The sequence below is a fragment of the Stenella coeruleoalba genome, assembly GCF_951394435.1.
Source record: "Stenella coeruleoalba genome assembly, chromosome: 15".
Lineage (NCBI taxonomy): Eukaryota > Metazoa > Chordata > Mammalia > Artiodactyla > Delphinidae > Stenella > Stenella coeruleoalba.
In genome coordinates this window covers 4,018,981-4,043,533 of record NC_137161.1, presented here as the reverse complement: position 1 = coordinate 4,043,533, position 24,553 = coordinate 4,018,981, and the positions used below count along the sequence as shown (strand labels likewise).

The following is a 24,553-nucleotide window of genomic DNA, read 5'->3' as shown; positions in this document are numbered from 1 at the left end:
AAGGGGAGAGTCATAGGGGGTAGGTGACTCCCAGTGTCAGCCTCAGCAAGTGATACTAGCATTTCCATCTGAAGCAGTCTTAGAACGTTTACTTAAAAAATAATCTTGTTGAGCAACTAAGCCTGTGTGCCACAACTACTGAACCTGTGCTCTAGAGCCCGTGAGCCACAACTACCTAGCCCATGCACCACAACTACTGAAGCCCGCACACCTAGAGCCCGTGCTCCACAACAAGAGAAGCCACTGCAATGAGAAGTCTGCACACTGCAATGAAGAGTAGCCCCCGCTCACCGCAAACTAGAGAAAGCCCGCATGCAGCAAGGAAGGCCCAATGCAGCTAATAATTAATTAATTAATTAATTTTTAAAAGTAATCTTATTTAAGTGAAAAAAGGGAGCTAAACATTTTTATGTAATTAATAGTCTCTCTCTGTAAAAGGCCAGATAGTAAATTTTTTACTTTGCCAACCATACAGTCTCTATTGCGAAGACTCAACTCTGACGTTGTAGGGAGAAAACGACCACTGACACTATGTAAATGAATGGGCATGGCTGTGTTCCAATAGAACTTTATTTATAAAAATAGGTGGAGGGCCAGGTTTGGTCTTCAGGCTGTAGTTTGCTGATCCCTGGTCCAGATAATTTGTAGATATGACAAAATGGTGAAGGCTTCAGCAGATAAGCCAAATTCATCAAGGTTGTATGGGGATAAGCAAAGTTTAGGTAATAGTCTAAAGTTTATTAGACTCTTACTGTAAAATATTTCTCATCACTGTGGTATTTAGTATGATAAAGCTTTGGCTTCTCTAGTGAAGAATGAAAATAACAGTGAATTTTAAAAGATACTTGTAAAATTTTATTTCTCTCACAAGTAACAATCGGGTGTAAGTAGAACGATCTAGGATGGTGGTTCGGTGGTGTGGTAGGAACCCAGTTTCCTCCTGTCTTGTTGCTCTGTTCTCTTCACCATAGCTTTCCTGCTTTGTGGTCTAGGATGGCTGCTTCAGCTCTTGCCATCACATCTGCACTCCATCTAATAGGAGAAAAGAGGAATGAGAGGGGACCAGCCCTCCCTTTAAGGGCATGCCTTGGAAACTGTGTATATCACATGCTCTCACATCTCGTTGGCCAAAACCTAGTTACCTGGTCATACTTGGCTGCAAGAAAAACTGGGAAATGTAGTTTTTAGCAGAGTGGCAACACACCCCATCCAGAAAGTGGGTTCTCGTTACTAAGAAAAAGGATTAGAGAATAGGGAGGCAACTCCCGTGCTCTGCCACTAGGGCTAGAGGTACAGACGGGGTGAAAGTCCAAACTTGAAATTCAGTTAATATTCATGCCAGTAATGCCATTTTCCAGGTACTATGTACATGCTAAAATTTCCCCTCTGTGCCTTGATCACGAGTCTCTCTGGGCAGTAGTAACATCTTATTCCTTTCCCTACTCCCCATCACAAGTTAAAGAAAAGATAGAACTTTGAAATTCTAGTTAGAGAAAAACATGTTTCTGTTTGTTTATCTGCAGAAAGCAAGTGATACCACTTCAAGAATCTTGTTACTAAACACCCTTGTTCACGTCGGCAAGCTCGGGGATGTGCATTTCTTCCTTAAGTCCTTTCACGTGCTTCTGCTTTTAACCCCTTTGGCATGCTCCCCCCACCCCCAATTGTCAAACAAGGAACCAGGTAGCCTCCTTTGTCCCCACCATTCCAGGTCCTGCACCTGATGGTGGCTGGTTTCATCTTGTCACTTCCGTGCAGTCGTTGCTGCTTTTCCTCCATTGCCCACTGAAGGAATCTCAAATTATATGGTGAGCTATGGTAATAACAGTAGTAAAAACACCTTGCTGGTATCTACACAGAACAAGGTGTGAGACTGTCATAGCTGCTTGAGGGTGTCCCATTTTTCGTACATATGCTACTGTTTCTTCCCAGTACCCCCGACTGATCAGCTGGGGAGAACTCGTGGTTATACCTGTATATCCCCTAAAAGAAAATTAATTTCAGTGGAACGAAGAGGATGGAAGCTGTATGGGGCCCGGAAACGTGAGCTGGCGTGTAAATTTTGAGGCTCTGCTTCCCTTCTTGGGGAAAACAGGGCTGCAACCTGTGGTCACCTTTAATCTTCTTCTTCAGATTCCCTTCAGACATAGAGCCTGTTACGTTCAAAATTCAAACTGAGCCTTTGAAGAGAACTACCGCTTTAAAGAAAAAAAAAATCCTTGATGAATGCAAACTGACATTAAATGGAGTTTAAAAAAATGATCAGGGTTTTAAAATATGATTATAATCAGTGGGAATAGTGGAGCAGAGTCAAATCATTATTGATTTCACTCGTGGGGGTGGGAAGGAAGAACTGCCGTGAATTCATCAGAAAAGGAGCTTTTCTGTAAAGCCTGACCAACTGGGAATGCTCCCTGGGGCCCACCTCTGCCCTGGGGCCCCTACCCGAGTTGCTGAGGTGCTGGACACTTACTAACCCTTGCCGAACTTCCCCTGGAGCTTGTGCACCTACCATCACATCAAAGGGGGAAAAAATCTCTGTTCAGGGGTCATATTTGCCATTTGAGAAATCAAGGGGAAAAGCAGCATCTGGCCCAATTTTGGAGTCAGACCGATTTAGTTTCACTCCCTAAGCTCATTTCACAGGTGTTTATCGAGCACCTAATATGTGCTGTTCACTCATAGACCTTTAGGTGCTGGAAGAACGGGGACCATAAAGACAGGCCGTGAACCCTCACTCATGGGGCTGACGTTCCAGGTGGAAGGAGACGGGCCACAAACCACAAATTAATGACTAAGACAACACCGAGCGGTGATGATACAGGCCATGCTAGCAGGAATAAGAGCCCCGCCGTTATCCCAGGAGCATTTATCCCAGGTCCTGAGAGTGGTGCTTGTGGTATGAACCCATATAACTCCTTCAAGCGCCCTGGCAGGAAGTGCTAGTTTCCTCCCATTACACAGATGAGGAGGCACAGAGGGGAGTGATCTGTGCATGGAGGTGAGCATTTCTTTACAACTCCTGGCCGGCTCAGTAACCATCCCCCCACCCCCGCCCCGAAATGACTGGCTTTGTGCCTCACAAGGCCGCCGTTTTGGCCAATGGTCTCCCCCCAACATCTGCCTTTGAGCCCCTCTGGGCGCGGTGGGGGGAAAACTTGCATAGCAGGGGCACAGGTGGCCTGACCAGAATCAAGGGAAACTCAGCTGCGTCTGTTTCCACCCTAGACCGTAGGGCGGCCGAAACACAGAGCTCCAAAACAAACGAACAGGAGACCCCAGTCTCATCAGGAAATAGCCAAGAGCTTAAACTCTACCAAAGCCGAGGGCTTCGAAACGATAACTTCAGAGGAAGAAGAGTGCTCATGCCTCCTCCCCATGCAGAGTTCCTCTAAACACGGGGGCTGTGGTCAGATGAAAGTTTTATTTATCAGACCTAAAGCGCACCTCTGCTTTATCCCAAACACAGGGCAGGAACTGGGGAGAGACCTTGAAGGATTCTCTCAAGGCCTTTCTCTAATTTTCCTGAGGATCAAAGCCGACAACTGCCTTCACCATGTGCCCAGCGTTGATGAGTTAATCCGTGTGTGTGTGTGTGTTAATGCGTGTGTCTGTGTCTGTGTCCGACAATCTGCGACCTCTCCCCATCCTCTGAAAAAGAATAAAAGAGAAAACAACCCAGATGGGCTTCTCATTCTCACCGCTTTCCCTCCCTCTGGCCGCAAGCAGCTTTGCCACCATAGGCTTTGGGTTCCTCCCCGAGAAGAAAGGTCAGCCAGCGGTCTGGGGGTCTCGGGGTCCTTTGGGGAGTAACAGAGCACAGAGGTGTGCCCCTCACCTTCAGACACAGCCTCACCTCGCTCCACATAAGAGCTCCATTCTTCAGCTCGTTCTGTCCTTGAAGAATTGTTCTGTTGGTTCTTGTCATGGTTGATGTTAAGATTGGTTTCATCAGAAGAAATAAACACCTTCTAACAGAAATCCTGGTGTGCCTGTGACCCGTGCAGGACACAGGGCCAAACTCAGAAGGCCCCAAGCTTGGTCTGCTGGGATGACTTGAAATTCTTTCTTTCCTTCCACTTGTATTGAGATACAACTGACATACAGCACTGTATCAGTTTAAGATGTACAGCATCATGATTTGACCTACATACGTCGTGAAATGATTATCATGATAAGTGTAGCGAACATCCGCCCTCTCATACAGATACAAAATTTAAGAAATTAAAAAAATTTTTTCTCCTTGTGATGGGAGGTCTTAGGATTCACTCTCTTAACAGCTTCCATGTATCACGTAGAGCAGTGCCCGTAATATTTATCCTCTTGTACGTTACATCCCTGGCACTTGTTTGTCTTATAACTGGAAGCCTGTACCTTTTGACCAGCTTCGTCCAGTTCCCCCGCCCCTGCCCCCACCTCTGGTAACCGCAAATCTAACCTCTTTTTCTATGAGTTTATTTTTGAAGTATAATTGACCTACAACACTATGTTAGTTCCTGTTATACAACACAGCGATCCGATATTTCTATACATTTCAAAATGTTCTCCATGATAAGTTTAGTTACCATCTGTCACCATACAAAGGTATCACATAATTTTTGACTGTATTCTCTACACTGTACATTTCATACAGTGACTCATTTATTTTGTAGCTGGAAATTTGAACCTCTCAGTCTCCCTCACCTATTTCTTCCTCTCCTCACCCCTATCTGTTCTCTGTACCTATGACTCTGTTTGGTTATGTTTGTTTTGGTTTCTAGATTCCACATATAAGTAAATCATACAGTATTTGTCTTTATCTGTCTGACTTATTTCACTAAGCACAACACCCTCTAGGTCCATCCATATTGTTGCAGATGGCAAGACTTGATTCTTTTTTATGGCTGAGTAATATTCCATTGCATGTATATACCACATCTTTATCCTTTTGTCTATTGATGGCCACTTTATCCATTCACCTATTGATGCTTCCATATCTTGGTTATTGTATGAGTCGAAATTCTTAATCATTTTGAATAAAGACCCCACATTTTCATGTTCACTCGGCCCTGCAAATTCGGTAGTTTGTCCTGACAGCCCAATACCCTGGGTAGTATCAGAGAAAGTGGTTTGAAATGGGAGAACTGGAAAAAATATATATATACCCATCAGTGAAGGAAAAATGCTCTCATGATACATCTCGGAAGAAGAGCTGCATCGTGTGCCCGAGATCTAAAGAGTAAGGGAGAAAGTGTGCACTTCCAGGAGGTTTTTAGGTGCCTCTTGTCTCTGACAGCGTCTCCAACTTTTCTTGTTTTTGATGCCCTTGACGGTTGGGAGGAGTCCCGCTCAGTTGTTGTGGAGAATGTCCCTCCACTGGGGTTTGTCTAGTGGTTTTCTCGAGGTTAGACTAGGGGGATGGGTCTGAGGAGCAAGACCCCAGAGGCGCAGTGCCCTTCTCATAACATCCTATCAAGGCTAAACCATCAACATGGCTTATCATTGCCGCTGTCGACCTTGATCACCTGGCTGAGGTCTCTCAGGTTCTCCATTGTCAAGTGATCCCACACCGCCTCCCACCGTTAGACATTTTACCCACAGGAACTCTGCTTCTGTCCACCGGCAGTGTCCAGGACTGCCTCTGCGTCCCTGTTCTACCACTGGCTTCCTTCGGTTGCAAACTCTGCCCTGAAGTCTCTCCTCACTCGCCCAATCTCATCTCCTGTGATGCAGGAGGTAATTATTATTTCTAGAACAAAGAACCCAGAGCCGCTACTGGTGATCAAGTTCACCGTCGTCTCTACCCGAACCGAAACATTATTGGAAAAGTAAATTCCTTTTATTTTCCTTGAAAATATTTGATAGGCAGTGCATGAGAATTCTCGCTGAGAAAATAGACCCAGAACCTGTCATCAGAGGAGAGATATTACCTATATAAAAAAAAAGAAAGAACCACCGGGTACATTTCCACACTGAAACCTATTTCGAATTTTATTATTTACCCTGTACTCTTTCATCGATTCCCATCTCCTCTCCTTGAATTTATGAGCAGGTGGGCGTAGCCTCCTGCCCCTCGGAGGACCTTCGTGATAATGGAGCACGCATCCGATTCTCTGCCAGCGAGGGCAAGGCAGCAGGGGAGGGCGATTTCAGTGGGGAAAATGTGGATCGCCTTGAGTCCTCATCTACGGGGGAGAAATGTTTCTGAGCTAAACAGACTAGGAATTTTTTTAAAAATAGACTTTTCGAAGGCTGATTTTGCATAGTGAGGTTAAAAATGTCTTGAACTGACAGGAAGTATGTGGGATTCCGATTTTTCACAGCTTGACCGTCCATCAGTCCTTTCCCTTCTGTCTATGTGTTGTGGCCTCCTGGGTCTGTCTGAAGTCGTTTTAAATTCATTCCTCCATCTGGGCCTGTCTGAGAGCCCTCCAAACTCAAGGTACTGTCATGACGTGCCTGGACCTTTTCTGCTTCCATCGGACACAAAAGGAAGTGTGTGTGTGTGCCGTGCTGGCCGACTGGCCACTTGGACCAGACCTGCCATTCGTCCATTTGTTTTCTTCTCTCCCCTCTGCCAGGTGAAGAGGCGGAGATGAACACACAGTGTCTTCCTGGGTGGCTTGGTTTGTCCCTTCAGGGAACCCTGTCTTGTGGGCTGAGGCCTCTCCTTCGGATGGGTACCATTTTCTTACGAGCCATTGGCCCTCAGGTGAATGGCAAAGTCAACCCTTGCCCTTCTGTGAAGTACACACCATTGACAAGTTTCACTATAAAAGCCAAAGTCTGCACTCTTTTCGCCTCCTAGCTTAAATGGGGAAGCAAAGGGGTTTTATTCTTTTTCTCTCCCCTGGCCCCGCTTAAACATTGTAGTGGGAGGGGACTTCCCTGGCGGTCTAGTAGTTAGGACTCCGTGTTTCCACTGCAGGGGGCCCGGGTTTGATCCCTGGTCGGGGAAATAAGATCCCATAAGCCGTGCGGTGCAATCCCAAACCAAACCAAAACAAAACAGAAACAACTGTAGCAGTAGAAGTTAGGAGCCTAACGAAACTCTCATCTGGAAAATGTGTCCAGACCTGCAGTTACTGGAATGCGGCCGTTGGGCTCCGACCTCCAGAAAGCATTTCCACGTGGCGCCTCTGTTGAACGTGATCATCTCCACTGTGCCATTTCTGCCGCCCGGTCCTTCCCCTCTTGTATTTATTAGAGACTCGCCCGGCTTTCTCACCCAGAAAAACCCTTTGTAACAGTGAGCTCTCCTTGGTGGCCTCTCCTGGTGGGGCTGGGTTAGGGGACGATCATAGATAGCCTGGGGTCCTTGGATCCATGGGGATGGGAGAAACAACTCTGAGATTGTAGAGACTGGTAATTTCTGAAGGTTGTTGCTTTGTGGTGGTGTTAAACATTTCTTTTTTTTTTTTTTTTGCGGTACGCGGGCCTCTCACTGTTGTGGCCTCTCCCGTTGCGGAGCACAGGCTCCAGACGCGCAGGCTCAGCGGCCATGGCTCACGGGCCTAGCGGCTCCGTGGCACGTGGGATCTTCCCGGACCGGGGCACGAACCCATGTCCCCTGCGTCGGCAGGCGGACTCTCAACCACTGCGCCACCAGGGAAGCCCTAAACATTTCTTAACCATAGTAGAAGGGCCACAGAATGCTGCTCCTCTCTTTGTCTTTTGCTGGTGGGCTTGTCTTTTGTCTTTTGCTGGTGGGCTCGTCTCCGCAGGGTTTTTGGAACCCTCCTAAGTCATTTCGTCACCAAGGGCTGTTGGGACCAAGTCCCCACTCAAAACGTTTGCGAGGCACCTCCTCACAGAGGTGGCTTTATTGATAATAATGGCTCGTCCTGAGTCAATCTGTCCCTGGGTTGACGGCGGCGTGCAATGCCTGGAGCCTGCGGGGAGGCGGTGGCTGCCCGGGCAGATGCTTCTGAGCCCAGCCAGCTCCCCTTCCCCACACCTCACGCCGGGGGCCAGAGTCAGCAGGTGCAAATGCAGGCACCCAGTTAAAGCCAAATCTCACGCGAACAGTAAACACGTACATGTATATACACACGTGCATATATGTGTATATAACATATACGTGTTAGCACAGTGTGCCCCCAAACATAGCAATAAGACACGTATGCTAAAAACCATTCATTGTTGACCTGACATTCAGATTTAACTGGGCACCCACGTTTCATCCGGCCGCCTTTCCCTAAGGCCCTCAGACCCCCCTTTCCAGCCCAGCCCATCCCGGGGGGACCCCATGTGCTTGAAAATGGACCTGCATGTCCTTTCATGTCTGATTTCACGTCTGCATTTTCCGGTCAGCCTGGGGGTGCTCTGTCATCTCTTCCCCGTCTGCGTGGCGTGGGGCTCTTCCTGCAGCTGGGTTGACTCCTGGGCTGTCAAGTTGTTCCAGCTCTTAATCGGTTGCCTCTTAAGAGGGGTGGGAGGCTGGTCCGGTCACCTGGGCACCCGGACCCCCCAGTTTCGCCTGTAATCAGTCTATTTTGATCTCTCTCTCTCTCTCCCCACTTCCCTTTGTGTCTCCCTCTGGCCGTCTTTGCTTTCTGGGTTGCTTCCCTTGGATAAGGCATTTCCTTCTGTGACCTGAGGCCACTCAGCCAGACACCCAGACCCCAAGCCAGGTCGGTGAGGGAGGCGCGCATCCTCCAAGTCCTGTCACTCCACGAGTGATGAAAGGTCACCTTCACTTTCTTTCTTTGCCAAGCCAAACCCTGGAAAGAAAGGGGTTAATTTTCTCTTCTCTTTGAAATATGTGCGGGAGACAGCATCAAAGCTGCCCCATTCTGGCTCAGAACACACACTCAGAAGCTGTAATCAGGGGTGACCTTCTAGGCAGGGTGCATTTCTACACTGAAACCTATTTTAAATTTTATCATCTTCCTCTTGCTATTTCATCTCCTCTTGCCCTCCCCCCTCGTATTTATTAGAGGCTCGGTAGGGATTTCTTTCCCTGAGAGAACTTTTATAATAATGAAGTATGCTTGGCAGACGCTCACGGTGAACATACAGGATTGGAGGGTATTCTACAAGGGAGATGGGCAGGCTTGTTTTCCTCTGTCCGAGAGAAATATTTGAGATAAGATAGACTCATTATTTCTCAAGATGGAAGTGCTGAAGGTTGCTTTTGCATAGCGAAGTTGAAAACCCCTTGAAGGGGCAGAAAGCTGCTGTGAGCATCTTATGACTTCCCTCCCTGGCAGACTGCTGTCATCCTGTCTCTCTGGGTGCCAGCATCCTCTGGGGTTCAAGCCCATTTCCCATCTTTCTGATGCTCTCCCCACAGTGACTTTTCTTCTTTTTACATTTTCATGAGAGGTCTGACTGAGAAAGCTTACCAGAACCCCCTCTTCGGTGCTTCTAGCCCTCATTCTTTGATAGATGTTCATACTATTGTCTCATTATTTTTCTCTCAGCTTTCACAGGAACAGTGTAAACTACTTTATTTCAAAACCATTATGTTAGTTTACTCCATGATAATTTAAGCCGTGTATTCTTTTTCTGATTTGAATTTAGTAATAACATATTTTAAGACAGAAGTCAAGAAGATTTCCTGAATAAATTTTCCATGACAACTGCTGACGTTTCCGGGATTTTGGTTTTTTTTCCCCTTCTTTAACGTCCTTTTATTGGACCTTAGTTTTACATACGTAATTGAGTCATCCTTTCTTTCTCCAGGCATTTTAAACAGACCCTGGGACTTCTATGAGGAGAAAATTTTGGAGTGTGGGGGGGGGTCGTCTTATCAAACCAACTGTCTTTGATTCAAGAAAATAACCAGGGGCCAGCTGTGTGGTCAGGTGCAGTGGTGACCCCAGCCCGACCCTGCTCGGGACCACCCCCAGCGAGAATTCCAGAAACTGCTTGAAGGCAGGAGTTTGTAAGACTGTCTTCTCTCCCTGGAGCAAGATTTGCATATTTTATTTTTTTTAATTTTTTTCTTTTTTAAAGTATTTATTTATTTTTGGCTGCGTCGGGTCTTAATTGTGGCAGGCAGGTCTCTCCAGTTGTGGCATGCGGGCTCAGTAGCCCCCGCGCGGCATGTGGGATCTTAGTTCCCAGACCAGGGATTGAACCAGCGTCCCTTGCATTGGAAGGCAGATTCTTAACCCCTGGACCACCAGGGAAGTCCCCAAATTTGCATATTTTAAATTCTGTTGTTCCCACAACCTCCTTCGCCTCTGTATATCATTTATGCGGAATTGTATATCTACCTCAAGTCTCATCTTCCACTCCATTCCCTACTCCTTCCCCAGGTGGAATTTTCTGGATGTGTGACATTATTTATACTCTTTCCCAGACAAGGGTTAAGGGGCATCTCCCACTTTCTGTAGGATCTGGGTCTTCCTTCCTAAAGTGGTTTTGACTTGCAAAACAGACTCCTTTTATGGGTGATGGAGTAGAAATCTTCAAGGAAAGACGTAAAGATTTCTTAAATGCCTCAAAGCGTTGACTTTCTCAACGGTCCTAATATGTCGATCGCTGTTCTTAAAAAAAAAAAAAAATCTAGAAATCAAATTTCTTAATGAGTTTGGTAGGGTTAACATTTATTTCTGGGGCGGTATTCCTTCTTCTTTAGCCTCTCTTTTTCCTTAATGTTGCGTTGGGAGTCCTGCCTATATTTCCAGGAAAGCCTTTGGTTGTGTAACTGAGCTTTTATATTTCCAGTGTGTTTTAAGCAGACTGATTAAATGTAGGGGGAGATAAAGGGTGTGACCCTGAGTCTAGGAGAGTTTCTGAAGTTAAAAAAAAAAAAAAAGTCCTGAATTCAAGTTTCCCATCATAAAAGGTAGAATTTCTAAAGCTGGTGGGAGGACAAAAGAGTGACTTCATAGGATTCTGAAAGACTTGGGTCTATCTCTTCCTGCTATTACTCTTTTCCCCTTTGTTGCGTGCACTTCCGAGTCAAGCCTCTTCATCTCAGGGCAGAGTCAACCCTTGGTATTTTATTTCCTGCTTCGGCTGAAAGAACTCATGACTGTCCCCCTTTATTTTCTGCCAGCATCCGTAGAAACCACATAGAGGCTTTTGCTCAAAACACACTCATTGAGTCGCATTGCTACGGAATTGCAGTCGCAGGAGTACTCTTTCTTTTGAGCTGGAAATCTTGAGAAGAGCTGAAGGCGAGTTGAAAGTCCTTCAGTTATGGGCAGAGTCCACCCAGTAGAGTTTCTTTCATTATTAAGAAAAACCCCACTTAGAAAATCAGGCTGAAAGGATACATTCTTGAGTAAATTTTGGTCTGAAAAGTTTTCAAAGAGTCTTTTGAGCTGCCTTTATTCTCTTCCCTTTCTCTCAGTCCCCTTTGCTCCTCAACAGTATTTAAGAAATGCTGTCGAATTCTGTGCGCGCACAGGATTTCACATTATTGAAATATTTTACCCCGACTCCTTCGCTAATGTTGTTTAGGAGAAATATCTCAGCGGGAGAAAGTTTTCAGCTTTCCAAACACTTGCCTTTCCTCAGAAAAGGTAGAACTAGAGTGGCAGGTGCTCTGAAGAAAGAAAAGAAATGCCCAAGTACCATGTGAGAGGCGTACCTAAACACGTTACAAAACCAGAAAAGTGTTCTCTCATCCTGTTTCCTGGTTTTCTTGTCTAATTAAGTTTTACTGCAGCTTAGGGTTGAGGGAAGAGCTAGATCCTCCCCGAACATTTATCTTTTCACAGAGACTGAACTTAGAATGTTTGCTTTCCTAAGGTGAGTGGGTAACCAAAATGGAGGAGGCCAACGCCAATATTTTCTTTCTCGTCTTTGTTTCTAGTTGGAAATTGGTCCATTTTCCCCCCTTATCAGGATTAGTGAAGGAGAAGAGGGAAGCTCTTTCTTCCCAGCTATTACCATTGAAATGGATCAGTTGTTTCTTTTTAAGGATGCAAATCTTGAGGACAAATGAGCTCTCAAATATCTCAATCATATGTCGAGAAATGGACCATCTTTACAGACTCATTTCGTAATGAGAAGCATTGAAAACCATAATTCAAAGGGTAGATACTCTTGATTTCGATCTGGGCCTTATAGATCCCCAATGGTATTTTCAGTAATTGTATGTTTTCCCTTTCACCTCATCCCCAGAGTGGCTCTCTAAATTTTAGGTACATGCTTATGGTCTGGGAACAAACTTTTAACTTCAGGATTGATTTTAAACATGGCTTTCCACTCAACATCTTTAAGGGAAAAAAAAAAAAATTCTCTGAGAGGGAAATCTTAAACTGATTGCCTTCCATCAAAGAAGAGAATAAGCACCACTGAGAGTAGTTTCTGAAATAAAACATATGATTGCTTAGAAAACTGCATTAGGAGAAAGAAATACTCTGGCATGTAGTGAGATTTCGATGAATGTGTTTTTCTGTCCCTCTGGTGGGTCCTTCAACTATGTTCTCTCTGAAGAACCCAGTTGAGTTTTCATACTATTCTTCTCCAGAAAGTGGGCATAGAGGGAACCCACCTCAACAAAGTAAAGGTCACCCATGACAAACCCACAGCTAACATCATACTCAATGGCGAAAAGCTGAAAGCATTTCCTCTAAGATCAGGAACAAGATGAGGATGTCCACTCTCGCCACTTTTATTCAACATAGTTTTGGAAGTCCTAGCCCCAGCAATCAGAGGTGAAAAAAATAAAAGGAATCCAAATTGGAAAAGAAGTAAAACTATCACTGTTTGCAGATGACATGATACTATACATAGAGAATCCTGAAGATGCCACCAGAAAACTACTAGAGCTCATCAGCGGACTCGGTAGAGTTGCAGGATACAAAAGAAATTCACAGAAACCTGCTGCATTTCTAGACGCTAACAACAGAAGATCAGAAAGGTAACAATCCCATTTACCATCTCATCAGAAAGAATACAATACCTAGGAATAAACCTACCTAAGGAAGCAAAAAGACCTGTACTCCGAACACTATAAGACACTGAAGAAAGAAATTGAAGACAACACAAACAGATGGAAAGATAACACCGTGTTCTTGGATCGGAAGAAGCAATATTGTTAAAATGACTGTACTACCCAAGGCAATCTGCAGATCAGTCCAATCCTTGGATGGTTTTTTGAGGTGACATTTTCCTGATTCCTCAGGCTGGTCATTTCCTCTCAAGCCAGATTAGGTGTCCTTGTGGTATGACTCATAACCCGTCTCCTTTGTGGCATTTACCACAATACAAATCCTTATATAATTATGTCCTAATTTTCTTCTCTTCACCTACGTGTGTACTACCTCAGCGAGGCAGAATTGAGCTTCTTAAATCATTAACAGTAACCCCATATTTAATTCCAGGGTGAAGGAGCCTCTTCTGTGCTTTCTCCCGGCCTCATTTACTTTCTTTCTCACCGGAATCTCTTCTTTTGAATTTTCTGTCCGTACCTAAGCTTTTAAGGGACTGAAATATTTTAACTGGATTTTTTTTTTGTTAACATAGTTTAGGAAAAATTCCTCTGAGGCAGACGTTATCAAAGCAGCTGTCTTTCATTGAAAAAATAGAAAGGTAAAGAGAACTTCTCTGACAGGTACTTCCTGAGATAAAAGGTTTACCTAATCCTGTTGAAAAGGTAGAATAGTTCAATATTAGGGGAGGATGGTGATGCAATTCTCTGAAATTAAGTAGCTGTGAGTTGTTGTTTTTTTTTTTCACCCTTTCAACTTTTGTTAGTTGAGTGAACTGGCAGAGGTGGGCCTGGGGAGGTTTACTTCATGTCACTTGTGCCCTGCTGTCTTTGTCACACATCGCCTCCAGACGTTTTCCTGAGAGAAACAAAATGGCAGCCTGAACTCCAGGGTTCCGTCACCCACCAGTTCCCTCTCCGCCTCTGACTAGAGCTAATGGCTCCGTACCATTATTTTTCCTGTCAGATTTAATGGGGAGATATTCTTTTCCTAAAGCCATTAGTTAAGTAATATTGCTTACAGAATTGCTGAAACAGGGGTAACACCTCCTTCTCAGGGTGTAAATCTTAAGAAATGATGAGGCGCTTGCCTAAACACATCAATTATATTCCAAAGCCTGAACTTTTTTTCTGCTACAATTTTCATTTAGAGTCAAGAAAGTTTGAAAGTAATGATCCCTTAAAGTAGGTTCTCTTGATTCAATTTTGGCACTAAATAATTCAAATAATATTAGCTGGGTTTTTCTTTTTGCTTCCTTTCTTTTCTTTGTTCGTCATTTCGTTTTCTCTCTTCCCCACAATTTGTCCTCTCTTTATTTGAAGGCATTCTCTTATTGTCTGAGGATGATTCAAGTTTCAACTTATTGAAAGATTTTAAGCATACTTTCCCACTAAAGATATTTTTTTAGAGAAAATGGTAAGTGAAGTGTTCTCAAACTGATTGCCTTTCATCAGAGAAAGAGAAGAGAAATTTAAATCGTAGAGAAAAGTGGTTTCTGGAAAAAAAGAGATTGGAAAATGATTACTCGGAAGAGGCAGAATTTCACACAAAAAAATGAGGCTAGAACAGAAATACTTCAGATTTGGTTAGAGATGGGAAAATATATTTTTCTTTTCCTTTTGAGTCTTCTCAACCTTTTCTCATCCTGAGAAACTGAACTCTTGGTATGAGGGTGTGAGGGTCCATCTCCCTCTGTCAGATGTGTGTTCTGATTGAAATGACCTCCCTCGTACACTCTGGGGCTTTTCTTCATGACGTTCAGTCTGAATTTTAGAGCCAGTGTCATTATTTGCCTCTGATTTTTCTTTCAAACGAATAAAGCAATCCCATACTTGTTGCAACAGAAAAGCAACATTGACATATGCAAGGAAAGCTCGACAATCCCCAGCCTCGTGGCCCCCCGAGGTTGCCAGAGTTGGGCTGATGTGGCCATCACATCCATGATGGACACTTTATTTTGTGGTTTACACAGACAGATCATACCACACATAGTCATCGACAGCTCTTTTCTTCTTAATATATCTTGTGTATAACTCTAGGCATATATTACAGATCGATAGATCATTTTAATATATCTTGTATATAACTCTAGGCATATATTACAGATCGATAGGTCATTTTAGTAATGGTGCAGAATCCCACAGTATAGCTCTACCGTCTTTATTTATTCAACTCTTCCTGTACTGATGGATGTTCCTGTTGGTTCTGTTGGTTTTCCTACCACAGCTGTTGCTGCAGTAAATATTCTTGCTCCATTTTGCAAAGAGCAGTTGCTGGATCAATGCATGTTTTATAATTATAAATTTAATTTTATAAGATACTGCTAAATTACTTTTCCAAAACAGGGTTACTCTCCCATAAATACCTTTTTAACAGTATTTTTGAAAAGAAACTCTGCTTCTGCAAAGGAGCAGAGCCTGCGTGGAGACTAAAGCCTTCCCTTCATCGTGGGCGCCCTTGAACCTCTTCATGGACAAAGGGTCTCACACTGGCCTCTCTTGGCAGCACTCAGGCCACGCATACGTTGGTTAGCACGGCGCTGTTGTTTGAAAATTAACTCGTTATCAGTGTTTAAAGGGAATCATGGAACTCAGATTTCCGGTTTCTCTTGGAAAATGGATAGTTCTGGCAAACCGGATGCTTGGTCCTCGGTGGTCTTGGTGGGTGGGAGCTGAGGGGCAGCCTTGCCCTTGGAGGCTGGGCCTGTCCTCCCTCTCCATCCACAGCCCTCACCCCAGGCAGAAGCCCTTGTTTCTGTTATTGGCCTGGCCCTGTAGCTTTTGAGTTTGTGATTCCTGGTTTCAACCAGGGTTTCCCAGCCGTGGCCCTGTTGACCTTCGCAGCTGGGTCCATCCAGGGTGGGCCGTGGGTCCATCCTGTGTACCGCATGTCCAGGAAAGTCCCCGGACATCACCTCCGGCTGAAAACCACTGGCTCAAACAGACCCACAAATCCCATTTTCTTCGGTGGATGTTGAGATCAACTTTTCCCAGCGTGTTCCTGAGCCACTTTCATTATTTCTCTCTATCCTGTAGGCCTCTGTCTCGGGTTCTGAAGGAATGTTGTTGAATTCTGTACACAACCAAGCTTTAAAGTCACGGAAATATTTCAAACCAGCCCCATTCGCCGCATTGCGAGAAAATATCTGAGCGGAGAAAGTGATCAAAACACTTTCCTTTCATCTCCGGAACAGAAGTGTAGACACGGCCGTGATTCCAGGTGGTTTCTCAAGTAAAAGCTTTACCTAATCACACACACGTAAAAGGTACAATTTCTAAATACTGGATGAAGAGGCTTGAATAAGTCCCTGGAAGAAAGGGAGACATTGCCTTTGTTCCCTTGGGTTTTCTTTTTGTGATTTAGGGCCTCGGGCAAGCACCCTTCTCCCCTTCTGTTCTCACAAGAGTTCTCCTCAGAATGTTCCCAAGCATCAGGAAGAATCAGCAAGGCTGGGGAGGGGGTCTCTCCAGGGCTTTTCTCCCCCTTTGCCTTCTCTCTCCTTCTCTGACAGGAGCAAATGACTTTCCTACATCTTTTCTCATTAGAATTAATAGAGAAGTATTAATTCTTTCCCTAAAGCTATTAGTTAAGTCACAGAGCTCCGGAATTGCTGAAACAGGGTAATTTCTCCTTCCTTCCAACGTGTAAATCTCGAGGCAAGATGAGAAGCTTTTGTGAGTGTATCAATTAGGTCCCCAGGAAGGGACCCTCATAGACAATTTTCATTTAGCCATAGGAAACTTTTAAAATAACAATACATAGACTAGATGGGCTGCTGTGTTCTGTCTTGGCATTTAACGTTTCAAATGGCATTTCTTCGATCATCTCTTTTCCTGACGTGATTTCATCATCCTATTTTCACTCTGTATTTTAAAGTCACTCTCTTGTTGTCTGGACAGGATACAACTTTTAACTTAAAGCAAGATTTTTTTTTTTTTGCGGTACGCGGGCCTCTCGCTGTTGTGGCCCCTCCCGTTGCGGAGCACAGGCTCCGGACGCGCAGGCTCAGCGGCCATGGCTCACAGGCCCAGCCGCTCCGCGGCAGGTGGGATCTTCCCGGACCGGGGCACGAACCCGTGCGCCCCGCAACGGCAGGCGGACTCTCAACCGCTGCGCCACCAGTGAAGCCCCTTAAAGCAATATTTTAAACACCGATTTGCACTAAACATAGTCTATTAGGTGAAGAATTTCTGTGCGGGGACAGTTCTTGTCTTCATTGCCTTCCATCAAAGGAATAGAAAAGAGATGAGAACCACAAAGGAAAGTGGTTTCTGAAATAAAAGGTTCATTTGTGATTACTTAGAGGCGAACCTTCCGAAGACTGCATTAGGGTAGCACAGAAATACCCGATGCTGTACTCGATCAATATATTTTCCTGGCTGTCTCTCAAGTCGCTCTCTGCCTGTGAGACTCAAGTGGGTGGCCGCTCCCCACGTCCTACAGTCCACCCACTTCTGATTGTTTTCTGATTGGAATGAATGTCCCCAGCCCCTGCCTGAGAAGAATAAAGCTTCTTCCCTCCATCATCTTCAGCCGTATTTTTTTCTTCTTCAGAGGCCTTATAAACAAAAATTGTAATACGATTGCAGAAACAAATGAATTTACTTGCAGAAAATTTTAGTCTGATATCTGGTGTGCCATAGAGCCTTAACAAATATTGGTTGAATAATTACTCGAATGAATGATTCAGACTCGGTAGAGAGAAAACCGGCCCCAAACAGGTGGCATGTGGGAACGGTTTCACAGTATGCGTGGTTTTACTCATTTCCGTGGATACAGGTGGGGTCAGGGCCCCGTTGTACCATCTCATTGCACCCTCTGCTTTTTCCTTCCTAGCATTCGCTACATATACTTGGTGATTTTTTTTTCCGATTGGACTTTTATTTTTTTCATATTCTTTTCCATTATGGTTTATTACAGGATATTGAATATAGTTCCCCATGTGATACAGTAGGACCTTGTTGTTTATCCATCCTATATATAATAGTTTGCATCTGCTAACCCCAAACTCCCAGTCCATCCCTCCTCCAACCCTCCCTTCCCTTTGGCAACCACAAGTCTGTCCTCTATGTCTGTGAGTCTGTTTCTGTTTTGTAGACAAGTTCATTTGTCATATTTTAGGTTCCACATATAAGTGATATATGATGTTTGTCTTTGTCTGACTTACTTCACTTAGTATGATAGTCTCTAGGTCCATCCATATTGCTGCAAAAGGCATTATTTCATTCTTTTTTATGGCTGAGTAGTATTCCGTTGTGCATGTGTACCACATCTTCTTTATCCATTCATCTGTTGATGGACATTTAGGTTGTTTCCATGCCTTGGCTATTGTGAATAGTGCTGCTATGAACATAGGGGTGCACGTATCTTTCTGAATTAGAGTTTTGTCTGGATATATGTCCAGGAGTGGGATTGCTGGGTCACGTGGTAGCTCTATTTTTAGTTTTCTGAGGAACCTCCATATTGTTCTCCACAGTGGCTGCACCAATTTACATTCCACTGGCAGTGTAGGAGGGTTCCCTTTTCTCCATACCCTCTCCAGCATTTGTTATTTGTAAGTGATTTTTTTTTTTTTTGGTGTAATTATTTGCTGGCTGAATTTCTCCCCCCATTAGACTGTCATTTCCATGAGGGTATCTGCCTCCGTCACTGAATACATTGCCTGTGTTCAGCACAGTTCCTGGCACAGAGCGTTGACTGTGGTCAGTGCTCAATAAATATTTAGGCTCCATCATATGGGCTCATAAATGGGCTCAAAAAATATGGACTCAAAGGGGCTCAACTAGTATTTGGAATATGAGCAAATAGCTGCCCACATAGGGATTCCTCTTAGAGTTCTGCCCCGCCTTCCTTAAGTAACTGCACATTTTAATTGCTAGCACATTTTGCATCCTTCGATGACAGGGTTGCTTGTAAACAATTTCATCTCAGATAAATTAGGAGTCTGGGAGATTACCCCTGGGATCGTGTTGATGCTTATAGCTTACTTAATGAGGCCAACGTGATAGACTCATTTTTGCCCCTTCCTTATAATTCAGCGTCTTTGGACTCCAAATTCATGGAGGTTTGGGGTATATTGGGGCAACTGATGAAAAGGCATCAGATTACTTACATTTTCAGATAATGATATAATAGAGTAATATGTCTGTTAGCATTTTAACAAGGCCTCGCAATGAGACAGCCTGCAGGAGGCTTGACATTAAAGATGTCACCAGTTAAGCTGTAAGTTTCATCGTGTTGTTTCTTCACTCCGTTTTCCTTCTAATTATTTTACAGTTTCCTGCCGCCTTTCCAAGATGGCTAAATTTAAATTTGCTACAATACGAAGCAGTCTCTTCCTCTCTCCACGTGGTTTGGCAATGAGTTCTGAGGGAAATTATTAAAAACGCAGCCTTTAATCGGGGTGGGGGGGGCAGAACAGCACACAGAGCTGTGATGAGAGATGGGTCCTATAGTAAGATTCTGGTAATTGCGTAAGAGCGGTCGAATTCGCAAAGATTGCGATAGGACGGTGGAATCCATAATTTCTGAAGATGTACAAAGTGATTCCAGAGTGATGCCGAAACGTAAAGAGGATGCCGTTCTGTGCTTTAACCCTCGACTGGAGCCCTACTGACCTTTTGAAAAGGACCATTCATCTAATAGCAAGGATGCTTTCCTTCTTCAAGAGTCACAATTCGCTTAACACACTTCTGTGACATTATTTGGGCATTTTTCACAATGATTAAAGGTAACGCACTTTTCTCTGTAGACTGTTAGGTCACAGGCAAATTAAATCAATGTATTTTCTTCCCTTGCTTCCTCGGATGAGTCAGAAGTTATTGGTCAAAGGCGTGCATGACCTTTTCGTTAAGCTTAAAAACCCAAATGACCTGCTGAGAAGATGCTTGGCCAATCTGATTATTTTCTCTGTACTAATTGGTTTTACGTCTTCTTTGAATTGAATGAATTGCCGGGTGGTTTTGTCACTGTGGGAGCACAGCTTAATCCACTTAGAGCGAGGCGCTTGGGCTTGGTAAACTCTGGAGCTCCAGAAACGTTTTTCATCATTGTGGTCTTTGGGTGATTTTTCATAGGTGAGAATGCAGATGGATCTCAGATCCATCCATTTTCTCCATTTCTATTTCCACTGCCCTAGCCAAGTCATCTCACCTGGCCCCCTAGACTACTTTGGGAACCTTGTAACTGGTTTTCCCATCCTATTCCCCTCTCTCCTTCTTCAGTCTCCATATAGTAGCCAAGTGCCTCGTTAGAAGGTGTAGACCTCTTGCTGGAAACACTGGTTTCTTCACAATGAATGAAGAATAAAATGTAAACCCCCTCCCAGGGCTGCCTGCACCCTACAAGATCTGAGCCCTTGGTGGCTCCCTCACCACCGTCTTTCCACCACCGCCATCCACTGATTCCTTAATCCTCCCAGCTCCATCCCGCCGCAGGGCCCCTGCCTCTGTTCCTCCGTTGTCCGGAATGGCCTTTGAGGGCCATTCTTATCCTGAAGGTCTCATTTCAGGTGTCACCTTCTCAGAGATGCCTTCCTCAACTAGGCAAGCCAGTTACTCTCTGTAATCTGCCCTTCAGGGACTGTTACTCTCTATAATATTCCCTGTTTATCATCACTTTTGTTATTACTCTACCCTCTCCTGTTTATTGCATCTTTGTCATAGCCTCCTGTGTATCGTTCCTCTCTGGGGTCCCCCCCTGTTTATTTCCTTCGTGACCCCCGTCACAACCTCAATTATCTTACTTGTCTCTGTTTCTCTTCCCCGTCGGAACAGAGGCTCCTGAGGGCCAGGGCACCTTCGTCTTGTCCTCCAATTCCTCAGGGTTGAACATGGTACCTGGTTCCTTGAAGGAGCCCAGGACATGTCTGTTGAGCGGATGAATGAAATACCAAAGACCCCGGTGCTGCATCTTTAGGTGATCTCAGTAACGTGGTGCACAAGTGAAGATTGTTTGTATTAAAGGAAAAATCATTGCTTCCTTTCCCAAATTGTCGCAACGTTGATGGATTTTTAAAGTTGATCTGCTCAAGATTAGTGTGCTCGATCATCTTAGTGACCTACCCCTGGGGGTATAAGAAGTAGGTCTGTTCTTTTGGGATCAAGGTGGAGGACAGAGCACATACACTTCCTACACTTCCCTCCCAGACATTAGTGAAGGAATGTGTTTGGAATGCCCAGGCCCAAGGGGACAAGATGACCGGAGAAGAAATGGCGCCATGGTTGTAGGGGCTGGAATGCAGAGGCTAAGTGGTCACTGATTAGCAGACCCAAGTGAACTTAATCCTTGTTTAACAGTGGTCAAGCCCTAGACATTCAGAAATCCATGGTACCAGGTGGGGCTGAAAACAGGAGCGTTGGTTGAAAGAATCAGCAGCATTCAAACCACCCCCCCCCCAGATCTGCACCCCGCCCCTGCTTCTCAGAGCCTGGTCACGTCCCTCGCTCTCGCTCTCGCCCCCAGATAAGACTCTGGGCTTACTCTCTGGAGACTCTACAAAATGCTGGGGAGCAAGGGGGCTGTACTGAAAACAGGGGGTTTAAGCAAAGGCTGGCACTGCACATCGAGGCCCCGCTCTCAATCCCAATTCCGACTGCAGGATGCTGGGACCTGCCTTACACTTTCCAGGCAGGAGATCAGAGAACTCCTTGGGCAGAAGCCGACCGGCCTGTGTGGAAGACCTAACGGGGATTACTTCAGGTCTCCCCACATCAACAGGGCAACCAGATAACCCTGCAGGGAGGTCCACGATTGACATTTTATGCTTGTAAAGTGTTTCTAACCAGTTTTTCAGTGCCTATTTCCTAAACATGAGCAGGTAGTTAAGATTGCCGGGTATCTCAGGGAAGCCTTTAGTGGGAAGGAGAGAGATAAAAACATACAGAAACAAAGGAACTTGGAAGAAAGAGAGACAATATAGGAAGAGGCGAACTTCAGCAATAACAGTGACAACAGATCATTGTTAATCTTGCCTGAGACAGAAGGGAAGATGTTGGAGCCATGAAATAGTAACAGGATGCTATAAAGAAGGAATAATAATAATTAATAATAATAATGAAATTAAAAACATGATAGCAGACACGGACACCACTGAGTTGAAATAGAAAGTTGAAAGAATTGTCCCAAGTGAAAAAGACAAAGAATTAGAAAATAGGAGAGAAAAGATAAGAAAAATAGAGGATTAGATCAAGATGTCCAATAACCTACGAAGAGCAGTTCTAGAAAAAGAAAAGACAAAAAATAAGGAAAAAAATGTATCAAAGAAATAACATATTTTTCTAAAATGGAAAGACGTGGTTCACGTTGAAAGGGCCCACTGAATGTCCTGACAATGAATGGAAATAGACCCAGGACCACGGTAACACTGGCATAAAAAGAGTTTAGGAGTTTCCAGAGAGAGAGAAACCAGAAGGTTTCCTCCAAAGGATCGGGAACCATGAATCATGTTGGCTCCAGACTTCTCAACAACTAGAGCTCAGTGGAGCTGAGCTCTACTGAAGGAAGATGAATTTTAATTCAGACAGCTATACCCAGACAAGTAGCCAATTAAAGTCTAAACAATTTTATTTCACCCTTTCTCATGAAGCTGCTGGAAGTTTTGCGTTAAGAAAGAATGCAGACAGAGTAAACCCAGGAAAAAGAAGCGTGGGTGTCCAGGAACCAAGGAGGTGAAGAAAATTGCCAGGATGAGGGTGGCGCACGGGCTCAGCCCCCATCAGGCCAAGGGAGCAGTGGTCCACTGGGAGCAGGTCAGAAAGTTTTGAGAGACAGATTTCCAAGGAAATGAAATGGAACCTAATAAATGAAATAAAAGACCACAGGGAAGGAGGTGGGAGGATGATTTTAGGAATAAGTCCATACAAAAAAGTAAGCAAAAGAAAAAGACAAAATAATGATTAACTCCAGGGAGAACAGTGCTGGCAAGAAAGGCAATGTAATCACAGCACGCTACCTGGCTTGGTGGTGAAGAGCGTGTTCCTCAGCATAGCGATGTAAACACTGGATATCCTAAACAAAATTATGACATCATAGTCGTATGACTGTAGAGAGAAGAGAGGGGAGGGGGTGTGCCCAGGTGTGCAGGTGATAAGGATTGTGGACGGGGGAGCTCGTCCTAAACCCTCCTCTCCCCTCATGACGTCATAGGCTATCCTCCAAACCGGAAACGGGGAATCCAGGAGGGGTGCTACGCGCTTGTTCTTAGGAGAGAAGGAGATAAATACAAAAGGAATCCAAAGTGGGAAAAGATGAGTGGGTGGGCAGGTGTGGCTGTTTCTCTTGATACACAGAAACACTTGACTTTTAAAAACTCTGGGCATGTGTAACGTTAATCAAGCTAAAAGCAGGTGTAAAAGTGGGTTGAATGCTTTTCTCTGGTGACACAGCTCTTCTAGAATGTTTTTCTGATCTCCTCTCATGATGGGATCTACTTGCTGAAACTCTGTGGTCCTTCGGACTTGTATCCCAGGCCAATATGACAAAATGGAGGAGAGAGTACCGATGAAGGACGAGGGAAGGGCAGCTCTTCCCCTGAAAGGGAGATGCTGTTTCGGGGATGTTGTCAAGGCCATATCTTTGTCACCCCTCTCCCCCCACACATCACAAACACCACCACAGAACCACAGCAACACAAAAACCAACCTCCCTCCTGCTGTCAGCGCCCTCATGGAGACTAAGGCATCCTACATGATAGGGAAATTTCTACTCTCGACCCTCAGTTGAATGGCCAGAGAATTCAGACCGATCCAAAATTAACCCATGTGGCCAGGAAGATGACTTTGATGAAAAAAAGATTCACATGAAATATCTTCTCAAATATCTGTAATCAAGGGGGTTTTCTGCCTTGGGAATTGGTTTTGCCATTTCTTTCCTTATCAGAAGTGGAGACGTTTTGCTTGACCACGTGAACCGTTTCACGGCAAATCCATTTCCCAGATACACCGCGTGAGAGGAGGCTATGAGTTCAGAGCTGGTCGTGAAGACACAGATCAACTCCTAGGAAATGACTGTTGGCTGACTTTATAACTTCAGGTGTATATCCATGTGCCTCCCCCCTTTTTAGGTCTAAATCTGTCAGGGGAGCCACCTTGTGCTGCCTCAGAATCCTCTCTTTGTGTTGGGGACGGAGAGAAGGAGGAGAGGAAGGAGGGCAACAGACACAGCTCGGGAAGCTCCTGTCCTCACCCAAGTCCAAGAGCTGTCAGGGAAACAGACAGATCAACCTCGAAGGTGGGAACTGTGGTTCTGAGCGGTCTCTGCCTATCTCTTTTCTAGATTTATGCCTCTTTTTTCTTGTTAGTGTCCAGTGTGGCAAAACTCGCTTGGGCCACCTAGAGGTTTCCTGGCACAGAAACCCCGTGAGGCAAACAGACGCCTCCAGACATTGCGCTCAATCAGACGGCGACTTGGGCTGTGAACTTGGGATGATCTCACAGTTGATTAAAAAATCCCAAGTCCCTTATTATTTCGTACCTGAATAGAGATGCCTGTCACCCTGCGGAGGTCACTGCAATGCGGCATCAATGCCAGGCAGACTGGGGGGCTTTGGGCTGAGAAACATGAAAATGCTATAGTCCAGACCGCGCCTTGAAAAACCACTAATCTGGAAACACTCAAATGCACGGTACTATAAAGTAGCACACCCGCCGCAGGAGCAGCGATGATTTAAAATCGGATGC

The 24,553-nt window shown here is 44.8% G+C and overlaps 1 protein-coding gene across 3 annotated transcripts in view; it reads left to right on the top strand.

The window, feature by feature from the left end:
• The window catches only part of ZNF831 (zinc finger protein 831), a 101,665-nt gene that overhangs the window by 71,738 nt on the left and 5,374 nt on the right, over positions 1-24,553 (top strand). For 2 of the 3 annotated variants that reach the window (XM_079943920.1, XM_079943919.1), the window contains one exon: positions 23,938-24,104. The exons of the other annotated variant lie outside the window; for it this stretch is intronic. In XM_079943920.1, coding sequence (XP_079800046.1) covers positions 23,938-24,104 — 167 coding nt within the window. The remainder of the gene's footprint in view (positions 1-23,937; positions 24,105-24,553) is intronic. 3 annotated transcript variants of the gene reach the window in all.